This window comes from Pseudoliparis swirei, chromosome 8 (genome assembly GCF_029220125.1).
Source record: "Pseudoliparis swirei isolate HS2019 ecotype Mariana Trench chromosome 8, NWPU_hadal_v1, whole genome shotgun sequence".
In the NCBI taxonomy this organism is placed as follows: domain Eukaryota; kingdom Metazoa; phylum Chordata; class Actinopteri; order Perciformes; family Liparidae; genus Pseudoliparis; species Pseudoliparis swirei.
In genome coordinates this window covers 9,434,279-9,453,234 of record NC_079395.1, presented here as the reverse complement: position 1 = coordinate 9,453,234, position 18,956 = coordinate 9,434,279, and the positions used below count along the sequence as shown (strand labels likewise).

The following is an 18,956-nucleotide window of genomic DNA, read 5'->3' as shown; positions in this document are numbered from 1 at the left end:
AGATCATCGTGCATAATGTGTGCATGAGTGTTTTGGAATGTGAGTCGTGGGAGGAGATTTGTCTCACTCCACTGCGCCGCGTCCGGCTTCTAGTCTGGATCCTGGCCAGAAGGGGAGGGAGTAGTTCCTGGCGATTTCTTGGAGGGATAGAGAGGCAGAGAGAGATTTAACAATTGATAGGTGGTCGAGTTGTGTTTGGCTGGTTGGATATACACAAAGAGAGTCGAAGAGATACACGTTCCATCTCTTGTGGGATTATTGCCAGCGATGGGCAGAGAGAGAAAGGAGCAACAGCGGATGGTGTTTATTCATTTCCACGGTTAAAAACGCGCAGAGCATCGCAACGGGAAACCGGCTCTTTAATCATAGCATCAGCCTGAATGAAATTTAACAAACGTTAGTTGCTCAATAGTTATAGCGGGAACAGGGAGCAGATCAAACAAATTAAGAGGCACAACCATGACGACCGAGACCTCCAAGCAACATTTGGATCCATCTAATCCTCGCTCCAGTCCAGCGGTAGCTGCTTTGAATGCCGCACAGCCAGTGATGGAGAGCGCGCACACGGCGTCACCTAAATGGAAAAAGGGAAACTCCGGCTTGAGGCGTCCGGAAAAGCCCCCCTACTCGTACATCGCCCTCATTGTCATGGCAATTCAAAGCTCTCCGACCAAAAGGCTAACGTTGAGTGAAATCTATCAGTTCCTGCAGGCTCGCTTTTCTTTCTTCAGGGGAGCATACCAGGGATGGAAGAACTCCGTCAGACACAACCTGTCTCTGAACGAGTGTTTTATAAAGCTGCCCAAGGGTCTCGGAAGACCTGGCAAAGGGCACTACTGGACCATTGACCCCAGTAGTGAGTTCATGTTCGAGGAGGGCTCCTTCCGTCGCAGACCACGGGGGTTCCGTAGGAAATGCCAAGCTATGAAGCCGATGTACCGGATGATGAACGGTGTCGGGTTTGGCGCGACCATGCTGCAGCAGAACTTTGATTTCCAACCACCTTCAGGCTCAATAGGGTGCCACAACAGCTACAACATGGACCTGATGGGCAATACAGTGGCAGCTGGCTTCGAGGGCCTCGGAGGAGGACATCACGCCTCACACATGTCATCAGGCTCCGGCTCAGCGCACATGGCCGCATGTCAGGTGGCCTCTAACGCGGACTATTGCCCGGACAGCAGCAGCAGCCCCCTGCAGTCCTCCCCAGCGATGGTTGGCACGTTGGACTGTCAGTCTCCTTATGCAAATGCGGCCTCGCACTGGAGTTCTCCTGGTGTGTCTTCATACATCAAGCAGCAGTCGCTGGCAACAGGCAGTCCCACGTCTTCTGCGCTGCACGCGGGGATGCCCTCGTACTCTCTGGACCAAGGCTATCTGCACCACAACGCACGAGATTCCTCAGAGATCTCAGGTAGAGTCCTGATTATATGTGCACCACGATGAGTCGTAAGATATTGAATTGAGCTTTGGTTTTCACAATGAAGTTGCATGGATATACAATGTATCAATTCCGGTTGTGACCCGGTTGAGCCGTAATGCAGTGAGAAAAAAATAGAAATATCCACTGACAAGAGCAAACTAATTCATTCATTCATCAGATTGTAACGTTGTTTGCAGCAATTCGTAATGTGCACAATTTCCTGAAAATGAAATTAAATGAAAATGTCTTATTTGGTAGCATTTTCACTCAGGCTTTCTTTTGAGGCCTCTGTGATATAGAATTGAAGAGTTTATGAGAAGGACCAAAACCCGCTGTCACAAACTAATTATCATCAATAAATATAAAATGAATAACTGTCACAAACTAATCATCATTAATACATATACAAATAATAACTGCTATTCATTTCACAGTGCAAGTTCATTAAGGCCTTCAACATGAGCCACAGCAAAATAATAATTATTAAAGAGTAAGTGCTGTTTTATTTCCATTTTTGTTTTCATGTTGTTCGTTGTCATTCGATGCACATAACAACAAACACTTCCAATTACAAATGTTAGTGTGTAATACGATAAGCCTTTATTTATCTCCAGATGGGAAAGTCAGGCTTATTTAATGGCTGGTAATCTATTTTCTATTATTTAATAAATCAAAAGCTATAATACATTTGAGAAAATTCTGTAGTTTTCCATGTTGTGAAAAAATCTATTTGGCTGGTGAAGAACGTTACGTACTTTATACTTTTAATTTATGAGGTATGGTCTGCCTTCTGAAAAAGGGCTGCAGCATGTGTGAAAAACGCTATTTTCAACCACTATTTATTAGCATTTGAAACTGCAAACTGACTTGATTTTTGAAAACAAAACAAAAAATGTATTTTAATGTTTTACATTTATACGACTCCCTTATTAATTAAGGAAGACATCCACAACCGTCTATTATTGGACCAACATTTGCATTATTGCCACATAAATACAAACATTAGCCAGAATATGTTTGGCGATGCCAAACAGTTGCTTTTATAATTTGCCTATAATTGATAGAAGTATATTTTAAATACTCAGAATGTCTTTTCCATACAACAGTTTGAATTAAGAGAATCCAGATTTAGATAAATGACTTGTGTGCTGTGTGTTTCAGCGGGTCTGTCTCGATACTCCGGCCACTCAGCTCCGGCGTGCGACCGGAAGGACTTCGTGTTGAACCTCTCCTCCCTCCACCCCAGCACCAGCGGATCGTACTACCACCAGCTCCATCACCACCACCAGAACGCCTATCAAGACGTGAAGCCATGTGTCATGTGACATCAGAACCAAAACAGAACTGCCTGGAACTTTTCTGCTCAATGTGACCCTCGGAAGGAGTTATTTCAACAGATTGGTTGGTGACTTTTGGTGAAAATGGCGATTGTATATGACCTTCGAGTCAATGCCAGTAAACTTTGGCGTTTTAAAAATTAGTTTTATAGCCTAAAGGTGATGAAGAGGACTTTCACTCTGGTAACTGACTTCATAAGCGATATCAACAGTTTAACTGAAAACCAAAATACGTATATTACCTAAATTAATATTCATGCACTTAATGTTGTGTTCCTGAAGTTGCTGAGCTTGTTGCTGATTTCTTGCAGCAGGCCATTGAAGAGATTTATTTTTTAAGCATAATTTGGAAGTGTTTTGAGCAATAAAGTTTTTTTTATACAAAGCATTTTTTCTTTATCTGCAGTTTGCAGTTCTTCCCGTGTACATTATTAGTATTATCATTAATATGATATAAATCCCAAACTATACATAAACAGTGCAGTTGGGTTGGGTTTGAATCAATTATTTGATATGCAACAATATCATAGAATTATGGATTATTTTAAAAAGTCCCTTTCTGATTGAGTCCATTGAGCACCATCATACGTTTATTATACAACCAAGGATAAGGTGTATTTCTCTATTAACACTAATAATACACTACCGTTCAAAAGTTTGGGGTCATCCAGACAATTTCGTGTCTTCCATGAAAACTCACTTTTATTTATCAAATGAATTGAAAATTGAATAGAAAATATAGTCAAGACATTGACAAGGTTAGAAATAATGATTAATATTTGAAGTATTCATTTTGTTCTTCAAACTTCAAGCTCAAAGGAAGGCCAGTTGTATAGCTTATATCACCAGTATAACTGTTTTCAGCTGTGCTAACATAATTGCACACGGGTTTTCTAATCAGATATTAGTCTTCTAAGGCGATTAGCAAACACAATGTACCATTAGAACACTGGAGTGATAGTTGATGGAAATGGGCCTCTATACACATATGGAGATATTTCATTAGAAACCAGACGTTTCCACCTAGAATAGTCATTTACCACATTAACAATGTATAGTGTGTATTTTTGATTAATGTTATCTTTATTGAAAAAACAGTGCTTTTCTTTGAAAAATAAAGACATTTCTAAGTGACCCCAAACTTTTGAACGGTAGTGTATATGTGTTGTGAAAAGACCAGATTTAAATTATTAACAGGAAATAAACCTTATTCGATTCAGTTCACACACTGAGAATAATTTATGTGCAATGCGCGTTTTAAGAAGTCTGCCTATGTTGTTATTATGTAATGATGGTTGTTAGATTAATTACTGAATCGAAAGGAAGAAGGCAAAAGGCACATTTTATACACAACTCGGACAACACTCCATCCCTCTTGTTTCGTCCTGTTGGATTTCACGGGACTCTACTGCCACCTCGTGGTCATTCAAAGTTCAAGTCCTCAAATACTAAAAAGAATCATACGTTGTGGAAAAAATTAAAGCGTTCTGCCAAATAGTCAGTTGATATGCCATAAATTACATATATGGGGAAATGTATATGATTGATGTGTAACAGGCTAACATGTTTGACCTAATGAATGGATTGCAAGTCCTTCCAGATTAATAAGATTCAAGAAATCAACAGAATCCAGAATCGTCAACAGATGTGCTTTCACTATCAAAAAAAATGTCTGTTAGACACATGACACACAATCTGATTAGAATACATCAGTGTTTTCATTTGATCCTGCTTCAGGCAGCATGTCACACATCAGATAAGCTGTGAGAGACACATATTGTCATTTTATGAGTCTAATATTGAGTTTAGATCTGAGAGACATTGGTAAATAATCATCTAATAATGTTTAACAATGCTGCAGATTAACCATCTTTGAAGAGCGAATGCAGGCACAGTTGTTGTTATACATTAACATCATATGGAGCTGATTAACATGTCTCTGCTGTCTATGGATCTGAAACTAAATAGTAATACATTTTACCTCCATGGTATAAGTATTGGAAATATAAAACCCAAATGAGTAACTCAAATTCGATGAAATTAACAAAGAAGCAGACATTCCCTTACTAAGAATATTTTTTGTGAACAACTTTTAGTTTTTAGCTTGCTCCATTTTATGTTCATACTTTGGAAGTAAGTTTAGTGACCTAATATCTCAGATGGCTTCTAAATTAAGCACTGAATAAAGTGTCTGCAATAAATCAATATTTGTGTGATATGGACTTCTGTCGAGAACTAGAACAAGCAGAACATGTGTTTTTTTAATGAAGAGATGACATAATTAGTAATCCAGTTGTATTATTGGTTAAAATGTATCACATTCCAGGATACATATACTATTACAAACGATTTCATAACCTCTTCAGTGAGTTGTTCATTGGGAAAAATGGGTGCTGTCCCTTAAAAAGTCTAAAATGTCTGTTTGGACGTTCAACCAAAATTAATAAACATGTTTTACATCTATATGATATTTTGCATTTAATCTAATTTATGTTTAAAGAGAAAAATATAGAGACTGCCCAATTAATCCCAAGCAAAACAGTTATACACTGAATAGTTTTAATTGTTTATGTTTTTATCTTGAGAAATAAAGTAAAACAACAACATATTGTTTGTTCTAATGGCTGGTTGTGCTTTGTACTTGTACCCTTCATTTTCATGATATTGATATTCTTCTCCCAGGATATTTTCAACACTGATAAACATAAACAACTAAGCAGAAAAAAGAGTTACAAACTAATTTTAACTTTTAAATTCATTCCGAAGTAATTCATGCAGATTCCTAATATTGACATACTCTTTATAACCATTATTATCCGAACTGTAAGGTTTTGCTTTTATTTTATATTTAAAAATAATATTAGTATTTAGTATTAGAATTCAAACATCCCATTACTAAGAACAAATTGTTCCCATTGCTCTCAATGTGTTTCCTATACCCTTCATCAAAACAATGACCCTGCTAAAAAACAACAACTGCGCGGACATGGGTAACAAAGCATCAGAAAAATGTGCAAATCAAGCCAAACATTAGATTCATATGATATTTGAAGAAGTCAAAATGTCCATGCTGTCATCATCATCATCATCATCATCATCATCATCACTGATAAGGAGAGGATGATGGGGAAAAATGTTTGCATTTGTAAATTAGTTGAGGGATGTGCACGACTTGGGCTGCATGTGCAATAACCCACTTCATTTCTCAATGATAACGGGATCCTGGAGAGGCCTGGGGCCTGGGGCCAGGGGCCAGGGGCCGTGTCAGACCTGGTTTTTAGTTGTGTTCACTGTTGCATGGAGAGTAACATTTATCTTCCCATTTAGAATATGTTATTGTCAAATTGTGTTACATTACAGTAAGATAAAGTGCATATGTGTCTTATACTAAATCAATACACCTTGACTTCAGAGGAAATATGTGCCCATATTTAAATGTCCTTGGCTAAAAAAATAAGGACGGATTTTACAAATACAAGTCAGCAATGCACACGTTGTTAATAACAATGCGTGTGTGGTGTAACTCTAAAGGCATTTCAACTTACTTATCAGGTTATAGTGCACACTTTGAGCATCATGTTATCCTTCAAACGGATTGAGGTGTGTATCTAGCTCACAGTGTTCTGAGGAGCACATCTCACTGTTCAAGGTCGTAGTTTTCTCTTATCTGCTGACCTGTCGCCAGAATGACCAGCTCAGGCTGTCTGGACTCAGCAGGCTGTAGTATTCATATAAACCTCTAGGTGGCAGTAGCGTCTTATTACTGCTCTAATACTCTGGACAGCAAGAGGCTCCCTAGTTGACACACACAGAAACACACGCATCCACGCGTTCACACACGCGCAGATACATACACACATACAAACTATTGTAATATATGTTGACTAGTTAAATTAAAATCATTAATATAAAAAAATGCACTTTTGTCATAATCTGGTCTAAATCAAGAAAAAAACAAATGGGTCATTTTTTGTGATATTTTGTCCAAAAATAATCTTCAACTGAATTCTCTTCTCGGCAGGTTTGACAATTGTCTTGGCCATTAAATAAGGGACTTCATCACGATTTGAAATACAAAACTCAAAATATATTACACAAATCAGAGTAAGCTAATTAAAAGCGATGAACGATTTCTAACTTGGCCTTTGTGAACACTTGAGGGAGCCCGCATCATAGTTATGAAGCAACGTTACCCCTCTCTCTCTTTCTCTCGCTCTCTCTCTCTTTCTCTCTATCTCCCTCCATCTCTCTCTCTTCCTCTCCCTCTCCAACTCTCTCTCTCTCTGCCTCCTGAATTCCCTCCCAGTTTTTTGTATGTGAACATCCGTCTGATTTACTATATTAACCTGCATTATTTTATTTAAACGTATCTATAGACTACATAATATAACAATATTAACATGTATTGTAATATAAATTAACGTTATTTGATGTGATCCTATTTTTCGTTTTCGAAGATTAAGGAAAAACAAACACATCAAAACTTAACAAAAAACGCCAAATGAAGTTAGATCCAATTATATTGTAGAACAAATTATATTCAAACATGTGTCACTCTAAAACTAAAAACATGTATTTTGATAATTGTGGTGTTCTCATTTTATTATTAGGCCACACACAAAAACAGTCATAGATATTGTGCCTGTGGTATATTATGTTGACATCCATCGTGTGTGTCGCTGCTTCAGTCGTGGACACCTTAAACAATTACGCATTGAGCAGGCCTGGGTGGGCAGGCCGCGGTATTAAGTAAAAAGCTCGTCGTGAATAGTGTAAACAGCCCAGGGCGGTGGAAAAAGTTCATGCCCGGGTCCATGTAAGGAGAAACCGGCGGAGCAGCAGGCCACTGCACGGACATTTAATTAAGACGCCCTGCAGAGGATTACGTCGATATAAGGATGTAACTTTGCCTCTCAACGGCCGTTCAGCATTTCATGCACAGTCGCCTTTACAGCAGGCGACCAGAGGCCTTCTGGGTCGGTTCATTCCACCCTTCTTTGATCACAATATTGTATTTAAAACCTCAGCTTTATGATTAATTAAACGACGTTCCGTAATATTAATGAAGTTACTCCTGTGTGAAGAATAATGAGGTATTTTTGGTTTATTTGCTTATAGAGACAATACATTCACAATAGGCCTGAAACATCCCAACAGACCTTCACACATTTTTATTCAAAGCCCCTCGTCTTCCCATTTGGTTCGCTGGTCTTTTTCAGCCTAGAATAAACTCTCACACCTCTGGCTCCTCGCAGCCCAAACCGTCTTTAATTCCCGTGGTAACGAGATCTCACCGCCCACTGCCAACGATGCGAGGCCCTGACCTCCTTTGATCTGCTGCTGGTGTTTGGACTTTTAACCAAAACAATGCATTTGTATACGTTAACACTGGGCGTAAACAACGCCATTTGGTTTGTTGGTGTCACTATGTTTGATTTAAAAACAATTGTAAACAAGTACTATCACATTTACCGCTGCCATAAGAGAGCAATACACCAAATAATGGATCTGCATTTATTTAGTAAATTGTGATTGTAATATTTTTTATTGAAATAAATATAAACGTATTTAATGCTATTATATTTCGATTCACGATATCTTGCATTTCTAATTTGAAAGACAACGCGTCTGTTTCCTCCAGACAGCTCCGGCTCTGATGGATGTCTTTCTCTGACAAAGTGTGCGGGAATCTGCGTCTCCATTATCTGATCGTGTACAAGCGAGTTGCTCCGTCACGTCTGAAGTCCTGTCCGCAGTGGGCTGGGAGTTACCGACACCTCCTCTCCTAAAAGCCCCGAGTGTGACCAGGAGCTTCCTCGCTCTGGCTTCCCATTGGACGAGCCGCGCACTCTTCTGGGAGGAGCTCCGCTGGCCGCAAAAAAAGGAGGAAAGAATTTAACTGCGCAAAAAAGTCCTGCGTCCAAAGTTCAGAACTTTTTCAATTTGAGTTTCACAGAGACACAGGGATGGGGACGGCTTAAACACGGCTGAGATCCAGCACGTTTGCACTCAAGTCTTCCCTCTCTTTTTCCTCTTTGGAGTGAGCAGTGCGGAACTGTGATTTCTATTCAGAGGAGGCAGAAGTGGAGCTCTGCGTCTGTGTATTTTGGAGCTATATTTTTCCCCGGATTCAAAGTGAAGACATGCAGGCTCGCTACTCCGTCTCCAGCCCCAACTCTCTGGGCGTCGTGCCGTACATCAGCAGCGACCCGAGCTACTACCGGGCCGCTACCGGTGGCGGATACACGGGGATGCCAGCGCCCATGAACATGTACTCCCATGCGGCTCACGACCAATACCCGGCCAGCATGGCGCGGGCGTATGGACCGTACACCCCCCAACCTCAGCCCAAGGATATGGTCAAACCCCCTTATAGTTACATCGCGCTCATCACGATGGCTATCCAAAACTCGCCTGACAAGAAGGTGACCCTGAATGGGATTTACCAGTTTATCATGGAGAGGTTTCCATTCTACAGAGACAACAAGCAGGGCTGGCAGAACAGCATCAGGCACAATCTGTCGCTCAACGAGTGTTTTGTCAAGGTGCCCCGTGATGATAAGAAGCCCGGCAAGGGCAGCTACTGGACCCTGGACCCGGACTCGTACAACATGTTTGAAAACGGGAGCTTCTTGAGAAGGAGACGACGGTTCAAAAAGAAGGACGTCATGAAAGAAAAAGAAGAGCGGCTGCAGAAGGATGTGCCTCCGAGGCAGCAAGGCCGTGAGCAGGAGCAGCCGGTGCAGGGCTCCAAGCCTGTGAGGATCCAGGATATTAAGACTGAGAACGGGACGGTCACGCCGCCGCAGTCCGACTCGCCCTCTTTGAGCACCGTGCCCAAAATCGAGAGCCCGGACAGCAGCAGCATGTCCAGCGGGAGCCCCCACAGCATCCCCTCCAATAGGTCCATCGGCATGGACAGCTCTGAGCACCACCAGCACCACGGCCAGGCCTCGACGCAGGGCTTCAGCGTAGACAACATCATGACCTCCCTCCGGGGGTCTCCTCAAGGGGCCACTGAGCTCGCCCCCAGCCTCACCGCGTCCAGCAGGACGGGTATAACACAGTCTTTGTCCTTAAACTATTCTCCAAATCAGACATCTGTCTATAGTTCACCGTGTAACCAGAACTCCATGTCCACTACCTCCAATGCAGCCTATCATTGTAACATGCAAGCCATGAGTTTGTACGCCGGGGACAGATCGAGCCACTTGGCGTCGAGCACCACCGTGGACGAAACGTTGCCAGATTACTCAGTCACGACCACCTCGCCTTCCATGACCCACGGTAATCTAAACTCAGTGCAGGAGGGCCACCATCCCCATCAAGGGAGGCTGACCTCCTGGTACCTCAATCAGGCCGGAGACCTGGGCCACTTGGGCGCAGCGTACCCAGCACAGCAGCAGAACTTTCACTCAGTCCGAGAGATGTTTGAATCCCAAAGAATTGGCTTGAATAATTCGCCGGTGAATGGGAATAACAGCTGTCAGATGTCGTTCCCACCGAGCCAACCCATCTATCGCACTTCGGGCGCGTTCGTATATGACTGCAGCAAGTTCTGACCAAAGAAAAGTAGGCTCTAAATCCCCCCCTCATGGTGTTTGAACTCTTCCAGTAAAATACAACTCCCCCCCCCCCTCCCCTCACCTGCCCACACCAAATGGACTAATGTGAGACAGAAAAACAAACCAAAACACAGAACTGACTCTATCTCGGTTTTTCTAAAGAACAGTGTTACTGCAAATAACACGTAAGTCTCTCTTTGCTTTTGTGGCTTTCCGTAATATGTTAAGGATATGTTAGTTTTCATGGACGTGTAAATTGCATATAGTAATTTATTTCTAAAAATGTAGCCGGGTATTATGGACCAAACACCAAAAAAGTGTTTCTAAATTGAATTGCCTTAATTGTCCAAACAATTGTTCCGATATAGAAAGTAAGAAAAGGGAACGTGTATATCGCCGTACTATTTTAAAGATTCTTCATTTGTTGGAAAGTATTCTGAAGGATTTGTTTGTTTGTTTAATAAATTTTCATTTTATGTGAGTTAAACTTACGCCTCGTTTCTTACAGACTTACAGGCTATTGATATGTGACATTACGTCTGGCTCGTTTCGTGAGCAAAGGCCTCGTCGTTAATCTGAACAGACGCGCTGAGTTGTTGCTCTAATATATTATATATATATATATATATATATATAATGCTGTGCGTTCGGCCTGTAATCTGCTGCTCAGCTCTTAAATATTTTACTCTCAACAACAACAACAAACGTTCACTTTAAATATTCCCTTGTACAATTTTGCTTCTCCAAAAAAAAAACATTTTTGAAAATATTGAGGCAAAAAGCACATTTTGTATCCGCACGTTCCAAAAAAATAATATTATGTGTGTATTTATTTCGGCCTTTTAACATCCACAAAAGCATGCACTGTGTGTATGTTTTTGTGTTGTTATCATATTATACATGCATATGGCTAACATGAAGTAGACCCGAGGCCTAGGCCTGCACAGATCACTGTGTTTTGGATGGCGTTGTGTGTTTACTGGCGCATACCAGTGCTTACTTAATATCATATCACACATGCCAAAGATAGTCCCGTTGTCACTTCAGTTTTGATGTTTGAATTCTCACCGGTCTGACATGACGCTGACGTGACTGAAGACAAACACCGTCAGGTTTTATCATGCTGACACATTCTAGTTGTTCAGTGGACATTTAATTGCAAATATGAGAATGGATTAAATCGGCCCCTTTTCGAAATGTCAGATTGATGTTTATTATATTTGGCAGTTTCCCCCTCAAATACAGTTTCCTTCAGTGACATTAATGAATGGGAATCGATTTATATTAATTACGATAAATAGAAACTCAGAAATTACTTTGAACTCGACATGAATTTAGTGCTATTATGGATATTAATGACAATTGCTTCATTTAATACACGTATTGCGTCCTTCATCTTAAGCCAGCAATCCAATAAGAGTTGTATTACATTATATTATTTTTTGTATTTAAGGAATTCAAATATTTATCAAGTACAGAGAGATATGTTTTAATAAATGTCATTAATATATACAGCAGTTAAACATATCTTGAAATATGTGTTGCTTGTTATGTGACGTGTGCATATACAATTATGGTTGGCTACAGACCGTAAAACGGCAACATTAATAATGATCATATTTAGGTTATAATGCAATTTTGATTATAATGCTACTAATACTACCAGCAATTCTAATATTAACAATAACCCAGTTAATTATAAAAATACTACGAATCCGAATACAAATAATACTAATATAATTTTTTTAATTATAAGAATCAAAATAATAATATACACGTCTTGTGTCCATTTAAATTCCAAAAGCGAACTGCTTGTATTTCTAACAAAACTCGTGTTGCCTTTTTGAGAACAATGCCTTTTGCATCTTTTGTCTCCTTTGAAACAGAAACCTAAGGGCAACATGTCATGCCCCCGGTGACAGCCGCCGAGTCCTAACCCAGTCCACAACCAGTAGCATGTCAAACTTCAATATGTAAAGTGCGATTCAGAGAGACTTTTCTGAAAAATAGAAGTCGGGTTATGGGCTTACTCCTCATATCCTTTTCGGCATGCAACTTCAGGCTTTTATAGACCAAGAAGACACATCAAAACAAAACATCTTGAGCGCACTGGAGGCCACGTGCATATCTCAGGCTATAGTCCTCAGTGGCATGGTGTGTGTCTGTGTGTGTGTGTTTGTGTGTAAAACGACCACAACAAAGAACAACAACGACATATCATAATAAAGCACATGAATTATTCGGTGTCACCAAAACGAAATGCATCTCTTGTGGTTCTCCAAGCTCCATGGTTGCCTCCACTATCAGCTCATAAAAGTCATTATAGATACGTTCCCAGGTTGAGGCCTAATAAACAAACGTCGTGTTAGTCAAAAGATTGATTGCGCCCTCACAGAATAGACCAGGTCAGGAAGGAATAAAATTCAATCAGAGAGCTGGAATCGTTTTTCATGAGACGGAAAAGGCAGAGAGGGAGACTGGGGTCAATGAGGAGGATGTCGGCCGCCAGAGCACCATCAACAATATAACAGGACATGGCACACACACACGCACGCACGCACACACACACACACACACACACACACACACACACACACACACACACACACACACACACACACACACACACACACACACACACACACACACACACACACACACACACACACACACACACACACACAAACAGTCAGACAGAGGCAGAAAGGGAGCTTATGGCTCGATGTGTGAGACTATACTTTAAATTGCAATATGCAATTAAAAAAGTTGTCGTATAAGGTGCAACCAACTTGCAGAAAACGGTTTAATGGATTGTACCTTGTAGTTGTGGCACTGATAATGAACTGATACTGTAATTAACATATGGTTTCCATGGGGCCCTCATCCTGTCCCGAGGGGTCCCACAGTAAAATAGATACACATTTAATTTCACTTTCATTTCCCTTCTCAGAAGGAAAGGAAAGGAAAGGTTGTCCATATTTCCTGTAACAGTTATGTCCCCACGGCTGTAGTTGCTATTTCTTCTTTTTTTTTCAACGAAAATCAGATGTTACTCAGCAGGGCTAAATCTCCTTAAACAGGGTCCCGTGTCGGTTGTGTTACTCTGTTTTTTTTGTTAAACTTCTTGCTCCATTCCTGAAAATGCCCAACTCCCCTCACAGCTCCGGGCCGCATAACGAGGAACAAAAGCATGTTGCCTAAATATGAATCATATCAACATATTTATCATAGTAGATACGAAGTTCATTCAAAATTACTTTTATTGTTGTCCATTATTGAGATGAAGTAGACGTATTTAGGAAAAATAAAACTCTAAACTATGATGTAACTTGATTTGACACAGATGAACAGAGTGTTTGGAAGTCAGGTCAAAGTTCGAGAAATGCACATAAAAATAACAATAAATAAAAATACAAATAACTATAACACATTGTTTTTAAAGGTTGAAATGTCAACCAAATGAAATGTATAATTATCTAAGTGATTATAAAGCTGTGCCGTGGTATTTTGACTCATTGCTTAACAATCATGTCAGCTGATGATGCACAAATCAAATGTATATAACTGCCACTTGCAACCTTCAGTTTGAACACTATTATTACCTTGTCACAATAAGTTACAATACATTTGTATTATTCATATTATTATTATTATTATTAAGTTCCAATAACTTATTATTATTATTGATACAAGTGTTGAAGCAGAAGATGATGTATTTATTTATTTGATGGCTATTTAAGAGGTATGGTTGTATGAAACCGATACAAATGCCCTGCGCCCTGCAGACACTGTGCACCTGTGTGCTGAGGTACCGGCTCAGCTCGAAGTGGAAAATGTTTTAACTCTCGGTTTTTGTACAAAGATCGAGCTCCACGCGCCATCTGTTTCTAATTAGAAGTCCATAGACGCACATTCTGTCTGCACTGCGGCCAGACGAGCGAAAGGTTGGAGGTCTATGCAACTCCAACACTCTCATGAGGGAAAATAACCGCCAGCTTATTATCCTGCGTGTCTCACTTTATAGACACATTATATTTCTTAAAGAAATGATTCACTCAGCTGTGTCACAACCGGCAACAGCGAGGAGGTGTAAACAAGGCTTCTGGAGGAAGTATTGGTCTGGAAACCGTGGAGGATATTCAAGGCACAAGAATACACTGACGCAGACCTGGTGCGCACTGGACGGGATAATGGGGCACTGTGGCTTCAGACCCGCGACCTGCGAGTCACCCGACAGCCTCAGCGAGGCACCTGAAGCGAACAGAGCTGCCTCAGTGACTCACAACCTGCCTTTCTGCTGGCGGGCCTGCGGTTACTAATCATAGCATATTTGTATAGGCAGCGAGCACTAGAATGCACCAATTATACATCATGGCATACAGAATTTATTGTTTAATATGAATATCATTTTGTGACGGTCTCATCGACGACGTTAACGACCTTGTTTTTGAATCCGAATGGTCAGGATGGGAAAACATATTCATCCTGATTATTAATGTATATCTTTTTTTAATTTCTTGTATTAATTGAATCTCTCGGATTTATTAAATCATATCAAAACAGGCATGTAATTAATGTACTGTTAAAGGAATTAACGATTTGCTTTTCAGTGGATTGTACGCCCTGGTCCTTATTCTTTGTTTACTTTTGTAAAACACATGGCTTCTGGCGCATAATAAAATAAACATTATAATTAGGTATGTTCCAGTTTAATAAAACAATGCAATAGTACTAATAAGCAATACAAGTGAGTGTATGTGTTTTCCCGCGGTCAGTTGCATTAACTGTTTAATGAAATACGTAAATTGCAACGTACCATTACAACACATATTGTCTAATACACATGCGTGCATATATATTTTACACATTAATTCTCATCTTAACGTGAGTTTATAGACGTCGAAAGTCCTGACAGCGGAGCAAAGAGAAGAAACGTGACCTGTGTAACTTGGGACATGAGAGGCCACTTCAAAGTGCAACTGCTGCTATTTGAGCCACAGTAGCAGTTGTCTGTGTCTTTCGAGGCTCTCATCTCATTTTATGGTGCCATTGGGCTATGAAAACATCGACAGCCGACTTAGGTTGTTGTTATAGGGCACGAAGCTGCATCGTTGTTGTTTTTTACTGAGACAGGACGTTAACAGTCACAAATAAGAAATAGGTGTAAAACCTTTTTAATGTCTTACATATACAAATATTGTAATGAGTGAGTAGTATTTTGTGTGCAGGTTGAATGTTGTTGTATCCGTTTTTTTAAACATTTAACAACAAAATAGATTTTACTTCTAAACATTAATAAATATAAACAATGTAGATAGGCAAACAAAGTTGCCCAATTCATATATTTTGAATTATTTTATGTTTTTAATAATGTTAGGACCCCTCTCTTGCCACATAATTCATCTGATTAAGGTAACATGTCACTCAATAATCCCCCAAAAAAGACAATACATTTTCATAATTAGATAGATTTTAATTAATTTACCATGAATGGGCATTCATTATTAAAGAATAATATGCTACCTGATTACCTGGCGATGTAACATGAGTTTTCACCAAACATTTTAAGTGTAGGGAGGAGTGTGTCATGCACCAAAAGAGGAGGAGACAAAAGAGAATTATGTGTCCTTTAGTTTGTCTATAGGAGACAAGAGATTGTCACACCAATCAGAGGCAGAGCAAGGGGATGAATTGGGCGTCGGTTTAAATGTCATATTTCCTTAAAATAGAAAAAAAGTGGGTCACTGAGGATCTTGAAATAAAATGTTATTAGGGGGAGCTTTTGTTTTTGTGTGGGGATACAGCCATCCCTCAGGCAATTCATCCAGAGTCGGTATAATGTGCCTCCGCATGCAGTATTGAGGGACATTGTGTGAATGAGAGGATATGTGTGATTAAAAAGAAAGACGACCCAAATGTTGCGCAACAGCCTTCCTCTTGAAAATATTTCCCACTAAACGCCTCGTCCCATCTTTCCTCTGCTGCCTTCAGTATATTTTTACGAGTTCAGATGGCAGCAGTGATTGTGTAATCCAAAAGAAGGCAACAGCTCTGTACTCACAGGAACATCAAGACTAGAATAATTGCATTTATTGTCAGTGCCATCAGTCCTGACGGGCAGGTCGGTCAATGCAAAAAGGTCATAGGTCGTGAAATTATCCGATTAAAAAGTGCTGAACATTCAAATAAAAATGTCCACAACAACACATCCAGTTGGAGGAAATCCTTCTTCGGTCTTCACTTCTCGAATTCTCTCGTCTTTCCGCCCTTTGAGAGATGTTGGTGACAGATTTGGTAAATCGTGACTAGATAAATGAGGTTCAGAGGTGTAAACACTGAATTTAATGAAGCACATTTTATTGAATACTCGCTTTAAATTGTGCTCAAGAACCAACCGAAGATTAACTTTATAGGAATAAGATATTTTTTTACACTTGTCATGATTAAACCATATTTCCAGCTTGACACACAATAAAGCATTAAACACGTGAGCACTAGTTTCAAGTTTCAAGTTTCAAGTTTTTATTGTCACATCCCCTTTTATACAATTTATAATCTTTTAAAAATTAAACAAAAAACACCCACAGCAGCAGCAGAAAAAAAAAAAGAATAAGAATGAGAATGAGAATAAACTACACAATATCCACACAAAAAAGAAGAAAGTATTAACAATATATGTATATAAAACAATGTAATAGAATATACATCATGACTTGTCGATCGATAACAGTGTGAGTGAGTTGTGTGTGAGTGACAGTCTTGCACTCATTCATTCTCCATGTTTCATGCAGTTTGTGTTCAGTCCCTGCCTCCAGAAGAGCAGGAAGCAGGGATATCAACACCACCACCACTACAACACATTTCCAAACACACAAACACACACAAATAACATGTTGCGATGGAGAATCACAAGGCAGAATGGGGTGTGAGGTGAAACACAGGGATGGAAAACAAGCTGGTTAAAAGAATGACTCTGATCTAAGCAACAGCTTTAAACATCTTCTGAGGGGACGCAGGTTTCAGTTAATACAAAATAGAGAAGTTGTGTGCAGATGGACAAACACGGAATCTTCACATGGATCTGATCTGCAGCATTAACAATGAATGAACACATTTCCTGTGACTTTAAACGGTATCAACATACAGTGTGGGGTAGGGATGGGAATCGAGAACCGGTTCTGTTTTAGAACCGGTTCCCAGTGAACCGATTGTTTGGGATCGTCAGCCAAATTCTTTAATGGTTCTGCTAACGGTCCTCTGTGGCATTGCGCATGCGCAAACTTTTTTAGTTTCTTCTTCAGACTGCAGCAAACATGGCAACTAGGCAGAGGCGTTCTAAAGTTTGGCTCTATTTCACACGACAAAAAGTGCTAGTGTGAGGTGAGTGTGCTCACCTGTGTGCGCGCATTACGGCTGAGTGCTGCGCGCGCCACTCGCTATAAGCGCTGCGCGCAGACAGCATTTAACGGAGCGGAGCATTGCATGCGCGCTGATCGCTCTTTTAATGAAGTATCGATACTAAAAATATGCTAAATCACATTGTTTTTAACGTACGGGTACTTTGTTAGTATCGCTACACCGTGCAGCGTGACAGCAGCAGATGTAGCGGACTAACATTCAAGCTAACCTAACTTCCCAAACGCTGTGGACATCTGAACGCTGATTGGCCGAGACGCGACACGTCCCATCAAAGATGTTTTGTTGTGAAGAGCACCACTTCACATTTTCTCCGCGTCTCACTGCAATCTCAACGGCAGCGGGCCAGGTGAAAAAAATAATAAATCGGAACGCGTCTCTGGTATTGTTCAGGGGGCCGGTCCAAATGTGGAGGCGGGCCGTAGTTTGGGGACCACTGGTCCAAGGTAAACTCCTCAAAAGTGATCACAACCACTCACTGTGTGAAGCAATTTGCCTTTATTGTGTGTAGTCGATCAAGTTATCTTCTGTCCCTTCGTTTGAAGCACACATTTGAGCTCCGGCATTGGTCTCCCATTATTGATCACTTCACGTTTGGATTGAAAGTCCAGTTTTGAGAAATGTTTGATCGTAACGGTGTTAATTATCGGAGGGCGTGTGTTATCAGCAAACGTTCGCGTTATCGTGTTAACCCATTATTAAACTGAGCATATCGATTTTTAATCCATTATTAAATTTAGCATATAGCTACGCTAGTTTAGCTACAGAATCTTCCATTTTCAGCCCCCTACATTGAGGCAGAGGTCGTGTTTGCCTCCCCTCTTAATGTGGCTTTATGTCAGCTCAGCAAATTCAGCGATTTTGTTAGTGCCATTTGTTTCATTGTGTAAACCAGCTTTCACTATATAAATAATCTCCATTGCCATCCAATTTAGCTGATGACGTTCAGAGTCAGACCGGTTCAGAGGCTGGTCGTCTGTCTGGGTCACAGGCTACAGCGAGCACGTCTTGTACACCTCCTCATATCTTTGTGTTCATCCTCCAGCCCATCTGAGAGAGTGTTCTCCACGGCTGGAGACACAATAAGTCCTGAGAGATCACGTATCCTCCCGGAGAAAGCAGACATGCTTATTTTTCTGCACAAGAATTGTTGATGATCCATACAATTGATGGTTGCACACTTGGTATTTGCCACTGCTAGTTTCATTTTTGGCA

At 40.4% G+C, this 18,956-nt stretch overlaps 2 protein-coding genes across 3 annotated transcripts; both read left to right on the top strand.

The window, feature by feature from the left end:
* The first annotated feature begins 208 nt into the window (after positions 1–208).
* On the top strand, positions 209–3,195 carry LOC130198123 (forkhead box protein F2-like). Of its 2 annotated transcripts, XM_056421212.1 has the most exons (3): positions 209–1,414; positions 1,858–1,913; positions 2,585–2,664. In XM_056421212.1, exons 1-2 carry the CDS (start codon positions 460–462, stop codon positions 1,869–1,871), a joined length of 969 nt encoding a protein of 322 aa, XP_056277187.1. In that variant the 5' UTR covers positions 209–459; the 3' UTR covers positions 1,872–1,913; positions 2,585–2,664. The 2 variants fall into 2 exon arrangements, with proteins under 2 accessions (XP_056277187.1, XP_056277186.1); XM_056421211.1 differs by lacking the exon at positions 1,858–1,913 and having other exon boundaries at positions 2,585–3,195.
* Positions 3,196–8,742: 5,547 nt separating this feature from the next.
* On the top strand, positions 8,743–10,806 carry foxc1a (forkhead box C1a). Its single transcript, XM_056421230.1, has one exon. It carries the CDS (start codon positions 8,904–8,906, stop codon positions 10,320–10,322), a length of 1,419 nt encoding a protein of 472 aa, XP_056277205.1. The 5' UTR covers positions 8,743–8,903; the 3' UTR covers positions 10,323–10,806.
* Positions 10,807–18,956: the final 8,150 nt, after the last annotated feature.